Below are 7,565 nucleotides of genomic sequence, written 5' to 3' on the forward strand. Positions count from 1 at the left end.
TACCGGATTATCTAATACCAAGACTAAAGATGCGATTCAAAGATGTAGAGAAAGCAAGGGAATTTTATAACAGATACGCCAGACACGCTGGTTTTGGAATCAGGAAGACGGGGGAAATGACAACCACAAGTATTTTGTTTGCGCCTTCCAAGGGATACACACATCTTTTGTTTCAGAGGCCAACAGGAAGCGAAACAAAACATCGCAGAGGACGGGCTGCAATGCAAGAATGAGGGTGAAGGTGCAGGAGGATGACACATGCGTGGCAGTGGACATTGAGTACAATCATAATCACCAACTCATGCAAACTGATGACATGCTGGTATTCTTGCACTCACACAAGAATTATGACCCCACTATTTTGGAGTACGTAAAGCTCCTGCAGTACCATGATGTCAAGCACACAACAATCATGTCCATGCTATCTGAAAATGAAGATGGAAGCTACTTCCTAAGCATGACCGGACGAGACCTACTAAACCAGTAAGTATCCAAACACCCACATACTGCAATGTAAAATAGCATCCTAGCTCACAACCCTTTGCTAGCAAAAAATAACAAATGCATGTTTGCATGTGATTTGCAGGAAAGCCATGAATGCAAGGAAAGATGATTTGGATGATGTATTGAAACTTGCTTCATTCTTCAAAGACATGAAGGCAATAAATGATGAGTTTTTCTATGACATCCAAGTGGACAAGGACAAGTCAATTAAAAACATTTTCTGGTCCAATGCAAGCTGCCGAGGAGCCTATCAAGACTTTGGCGACTGCATAACATTTGACACAACTTACAAGACCAACAGATTTCATATGCCTCTGGGAGTGTTTGTTGGAACAAACCATCACTTGCAGTCAACGATATTTGCTGTTGTCCTGATAAGAGGCGAAGATGCAAAGTCATTCAAGTGGCTGTTCGATACATTTGTACGGTGCATGAACAACAAGCACCCAACTTGCATTCTAACAGATGAGTTCAAAAAAAAAACATCTTCAAGTTTCATCATCTTTTCAGTCTATGGGTCTGTGTTGGGTACATTGGTTTTGTCTGAAAATAATGTAAAGAATGCAGTTCAACCACTGTTAGCACAGAAGTCCAACTAGCAGTACAAGAAAGCAAAATTATCTGTCACATGTTTAGAAAAAATTAGTTATGAATGTGAAGTTCAAATACATGAATCATAGAAGTTCAAGGACAAAGCTGTAAGATAAATATATGTAGCATGTTCAAAAAAATATAGTTATTTTTGTGAAGTTCAAGCACTGGTACCACAGAAGTTCAGCAACACTGCTTTAAGAAAATTTTTGAGTGTGACACTACTAGTTTGTCCTACTACTAATTGTGAAGTTGAAGCACTGGTACCACAGAAGTTCAGCAACACTACTGTAAAGAAAAAATACATGTGACATTCTTAGATACCATACTGCTAGATGTGAAGTTCAAGTACTTGTACAACATAAGTTCACCATCAGTACAAAAAATAATCAAGTTTCATTTTTTTTAATTCATGCAGACCAATGCCCATCGATGGCGAAAGCTATACCACAATCATTTCCAAACACCGTCCACAAGCTATGCCGTTGGCACATCATGAAGAAGTACAGGGAATACCTCGCGTTGCTGTACAAAAAGTATAAAACATTCAAAGAGGAGCTCACAGCTATATTAAACTGGCTGCTGATGCCAACGGAGTTTGAAGATGCCTGGGCTCAACTCGTGCACAACTACAACCTGGAGAACGACCAGATGATGATGCAGCTCTAGAGTGATAGGAAGATGTGGATTTCAGCATATTACAAGAACATTTTCTGTGCTAGAATGACTTCCACACAACGAAGCGAGAGCATGAACCACGTGCTAAAGAAAGGGTTTGTCAAGGGGACCCAGAACCTACACAAGTTTGCTAGGCGGGTCAATGCTTGCATCCAAACTCGGATGCAGAAGGAGAACGAGCAAACAATGACCAGCATGGTATGATGACAAGTACGAAACACCCCCATCATGTTCTGCTTACCTTCAACATGTGCACTTTGAATTTAAAAAAATGAAACCCATGACTCTGCTTCGACCAATATCTCACTTTTTGACATGTGCAGACCAATCCTGTGACAAAAACAACTTACGGTTACGAGGAAGACATGTCTATCAAGTACACGAGAGCCGTGTACACCGAGATGAGGAATAGGATGAGAAAGGCCACGCTATTTCGCGCAAAGCGTACAGCAGAGCCCACTAAGTACCTTGTGTACTACCACAACAAGCCTGGCCATGATGATGAAGACAGATTTTCCTGGTCAAAGCTTGAATTCCAGGTTGTAGCTGACCCAGAGAATGAAATATATGAGTGTGAATGCAAGCTCTGGACACACACAGGTGAGCGAAAAAACAAACTCATTAAATAGCTAGACTAGTAGTATCATATCAAAATTTATGAAACTCATTGCTGGCTCACAAACTATGTATTCTGCATTCATGACAAAATGCAGGCCTGTTCTGCCTTCACATCATGAACATACTGGACTACCTCAAGCCTGACAAATTTCCAAACAAGTATATCCTCAAACGGTACACAAAGACTGCAAAATCACAACCAACCTTTGAGACAAGGGACTACAACACAACCGCATCGGATGGCAGCTCAAGGCTATCGAAGCAAGATATCCTGCTGCAGCTGAATTTGATGGTTAACAAGAAAGCGATGAGATGTGACCAGCAATATGACAGAGCCTACTATGTTCTCAAGAGGCTCGTGGAAGAGCTTGATGCAATACATTTAGCAAATCAAGCGGATGCTGACGAAAGGATGGCTGAAGAGGACGCTGAAATTGAAGATGGCCTTCATTATTATGCAGCTGAAATGCTCAACGCCGCCGCTGAAGCCAACCAATGCAAGCAGGGTGATGGCCAATCAATGGAGCAGCGACAGCAAGAGACAATGAAACTGCCGCTGTATTCTGAAACAAAGGTAGGAAGAAAATTACTGCAGCAAAGAAAAGTGACAAGAGAGCTCAAATAAAGGCACCACCTGCAGGAAGAGTTGTCGTGCTCGATGAGAACGGAGTGCCACTTGGACACAGGAAATGTAGTGTGTGCAACCAGGTTGCGGGACACAACAAGCTGACCTGTCCAACACTCTTGGAAAGAAACAATGCTGAGGAGGTCAAGCAACCCAAATCTCAAAAACAGCAGCCCAAAGATATGGAACAAAAGAAGGGACCACACCCAAAGAAAGCAAGCAGCAGACTTTGTAGCATATGCAAGGAGTATGAACCACATAATGCAAGAACATGCCCGAAGCGCGCAGATGCTGAAAAGACAAGCAAAAAGATAGAGAAGAAACATAACGAAAAACCTAGAGCCATCAACAAGAAAGTGGTGGAAGATGAAGAGGAAGACGAAGATGAAGACAGCGTCGAAGAACAGGAAGACGAAGAGGAAGAGGACGACGACGATGAAATAAAACACGTTCAAATGTGAAGTTCTGCTTGGATACGTCCAGAAGTTCATGTACAATGCCGACAAAAGACAAAGAAACGTCAACAATATTTCTGCACAGAGTTACATATGAAATACATTCGCACTTGAAAAAACACAAAAAAAAACAAATATAGATTCTACGCAAAAGCATACATATTGGTTGGGTTGAAAATTACCAATACATTACACAACACAGAATATCCTCTCCATCTGAAACCAGTAGCCCAGCCACATCTCAAAGCAGAAGTTCAAGTCTACGATCATATGTTGGGGGCCCAAAAATAAACAACACAAAAAATCAAGCAGTTCAACCATAACCGAGGGAGAAGTTCAGGTACATCTGTTGGGGCAAAAAAAATTCAACACATGGATACTGAAAACGACGCAGTACATTGAAATTCACAAAGCCAAATCATTCTTCACACCAAATAGATTTGTCCACAATATCATAAGTAATAGTGCTGCACCTATAGATACACAAATCACTAAAACATTCTTACAACCAAATCTTTACGGAATTGTTCCAATCATTATCAAACCTAAAAATCTGTACGAAATCAAATCTACAATGAAACTAATGCTTCGAATTCACGGGCCAAAGGACTGGATCTCTTTAGGGAGCTCTGAACGCATGACTTCATTCTTCTCGCTAAACATCACAGTGTGCATGAACTCAGCCTTCCAGTCATCTGCAGCAGCCTGCAAACAAAGAAAATGAAACGATGGTTTAGTAACGGATATCTAAAACCACAGCAGGAGCGTCTCAGCAAAAACACACAAGAAAAATTAAAGGATGATGAGACAAGAACAAAGACAGAACATACTTCCACATCACCAAAATCTTCAACAATCTCATCGCCATCATATGAAGAGCAGAACTTCACGGCAAAGAAACCACAATCATTACTCTTCTGCTTCGGAACATCGATGAAAGTCGGCATCTTTGCAATTGTCACCCAGTTAGGCTGCTTGCTCACCTTGTACGCAGCCTTGCCGTACACCTCCTCGAGCAACCCAAAAAATCTCGTGATCTGCCAGAAATAACAAAATTAGATGAAGTCAAAAACATCTTAACCAAAATAGTTTAAGTTCAGGTACATAAAAAGCGACACTTGCATAAGATGCAGCTAAACAAAATGGCAGAAGTTCAACTTCCAAATCATAGTCAGTTCAAGCAGTATTACCAAAAACAGAGACAACAACATATTTTGTCAACACAAGGCATAATAAACTTCGTGTCAAACAAGAGAATGTGAACGGAGGTTCAGGATAAGAAACACTCACGATATTTTGACAGTCCCCGTGGAAACTCGTTCGCGACATTTCCATATTATCATAAGAAAGTGAATCAAGGATGTCAATGCTCCCACGATATCTATTAACCACGTACACACTGTAGTGCGCCATTGTGCCAATTGGCTTGAATAGAATCAAGAAAACCTGCCAAGAATGAAAGGACCGGTGAACACAAACTATAAAAGCATATGTACTGAAGAACCAGCATGAACAAAAACTTCTTGACAAACTCAGCAAAAGGATGCACATGAAATTAAAAAAAGCAAGAGTTATGAAAAACTAACCAGCTTTGCGTTAAGAAGGTCTTCTTCCATGCGAACAAACATTGGGAGGAGACCAGCAGATTTTTTTGCATGAAACTTTGGAACTATTGCAGCGTAGAAATCATACTCCAGGCAGTACTGTGCATTTACAAAAACACAATTAAAACACCTCCCAAATGCCACTACAACAAAACTAAGGCAAAAAAGGAGATAGGGGTGCAAAGAACTAAAACCTGTATGAAGTAGGGACTAAGTACAACCCTGTCAGCACTAGTGAATATCTTAGAGGTCTCCGGCTTATCCTTCCACAAATTTATGAGATAATCCATTATGTCTCCTTCCATCTGCTGCCCTTCACCGAAAAGGGTATAAAGGACATGTCCTGTGAGGTCAATCACATTCCCAGGGATGGTAAACATGCAGTACCTTGTCCTACAGAATACAAAAGGATGGTAAAAAAATATTGGAGGTTCAGATACAACAACAAACAGAAGTTCAGACACTATAACTCAAAAGGCAAGAGGAGACATAAAACAGAAGTTCGGATACTACAACAACGGCAGTTCAGACAATACAACAACAGAAGTTCAGACACTATAACTCCAAGGCAAGGGAGAAATGAACAGAAGCCCACATACTACAACAACAGAAGTTTCAGACACAGAGTAGCATCTCTGGCAGCAACAAAGTTAAGAAGAAGAAAACTCACTCAGAATACTTCTCCAAACCGTCTTTACTCAGCACATACTGTTTCAACTTCCGGGCCTCGGATAGATAAGGGTAACTGTATTTTTTCAGGGGAGCGACAGGAGAACGCCACTTCAAAGGCAATCTTGATGCTCTCTTGGAGGAAGTTATGTTCCCAGACTCAACTACCGGTTTCCTCCTGGTGATGACAACATTCTTCCCACCTCTACCAGCAACAGTACCAGCAGCACATTTAACATTCTTCGGGTAAGCAATCTTCTCAAAATCATCATCGGACGAAATCACTTCTGCTTCGGCTGCTTCGACTGCATCAGCCTTCCTACAGCAAGGGGTTTTTGGAGTACCACGAATACCACCAGCCTGCTTCCCCAACTTGGAAGGAATAAGGGTCCGAGGTCTACCATCTTCTATCGGAGCTGTACTCATCGATTCCTCCCTAGGCTGGTATTCCTATGACCCGAGGAATGAGTAGTGGTAATCGGTCAACTCCAATGGATCCATTGTCAAAGAAAAAAGGAAGAGAACACATCACCATTAAATACAACTGAAGTTCAGGAACAGCACAATGTGCAGTCCAACTAATAAAGATGACATGGTTATTACTCAAGCTGACCTAAAAAAATTAGTTGCAGAAAAAAACTAAATGAAGTTCACGCACAACCAAAGGCACAGTTCAAGATAAACCAATGAACTGGAAATCATTCAACTACAGCTAACAAAACCATAGAAAGGCATCATCTCTGAAGTTCAATTAGAAAGAAAATGCTCATGTCCAAGTAAGCAATGGAAGGACAGAAATTACTGAAACAAAACACACAAGCAAAATTAAAAAGATAGAAATGAAGTTCATGTACAAAGAAAATGCTCCTCTCCTTCCGAAACAAGCAACCCAGCCAGATCTCAAGCAGAAGTCCAAGTTCAGAGAAAAATATGAAGTTCAGGTAGAATAAAAGATGCAGTGCAGGTAAGCAGTCCAAGTTCCAAATACTTACATGTGTAGTAGCCAAACAGAGCTTGGAAGTCTGTCTCAAACAGGTTAGAAGAAGCGATTGAGTACAGCCACGTCTTCCTGATATCCGCGATATTCTCATGGGAATAATTTGCAAGAACCCCGTCATGATACGAATTAACATTCGTAAGCTTGAAGAATCCGCAGTCGATACTGCCATCAAACGCAGTAAAAGAATAGTGTTAGAACAGAAAAAGAAAGCCAACGAATAAAACACGTCGCAGCTTAAGTACAACTACAATTAAACAGATGTGATAAAGAGAAAAAGTGGAACTCATACTTGTTTTGCTGCTGGGGGACATCAATCCAATCCAGAGGGAAATGGTCGATGGTAAGAAGACTGAAGGGTGTCTCCCTGTCGTTGCTGGCATCCTTCCAAAGCCTCTTGATGTTGTCGGTCATCCGCCGAAATAGGCGTACCGCACAGTCATCGTCTGGTCCATAGTAGGAATCGAGAAGTTCAAACCTTGAATTCTTCAGGTCAAGGAATATCGACACCCAATGACCGACACCACCCATTGAAGCAGGAATCTCAGGCGGGTCAAAAGTGGGGAAAACAACCTGAAACATCATAAACACAAGTATCATTGAAAACTGAGAATTAATATCAAACGGTACAAAGAAAAATAAAACAAATATTAACACAGTGGATCGCACTGCAAAACTAATACAGAAGCAAAGAACAAGATATTGCATACCGAATCACGTGCATCCATGCTATCTGGACCACTCGCCATGAAGTACTTCCTCACATGGTAATCAAATTGACCTCTGAAAATCTTGTCCTAAAATAATGCAGACAACACCAACAT

The 7,565-nt window shown here is 41.1% G+C and overlaps 1 protein-coding gene across 1 annotated transcript; it reads left to right on the forward strand.

Annotated features, from left to right (window-relative positions):
• The first annotated feature begins 229 nt into the window (after positions 1–229).
• LOC120961982 (protein FAR1-RELATED SEQUENCE 5) lies at positions 230–1,103 on the forward strand. Its single transcript, XM_040393726.2, has 2 exons — positions 230–483; positions 587–1,103. The coding sequence occupies exons 1-2, from the start codon at positions 230–232 to the stop codon at positions 1,101–1,103; spliced, it is 771 nt and encodes a 256-aa protein (XP_040249660.1).
• Positions 1,104–7,565: the final 6,462 nt, after the last annotated feature.

Source organism: Aegilops tauschii, chromosome 6, assembly GCF_002575655.3.
Source record: "Aegilops tauschii subsp. strangulata cultivar AL8/78 chromosome 6, Aet v6.0, whole genome shotgun sequence".
In the NCBI taxonomy this organism is placed as follows: domain Eukaryota; kingdom Viridiplantae; phylum Streptophyta; class Magnoliopsida; order Poales; family Poaceae; genus Aegilops; species Aegilops tauschii.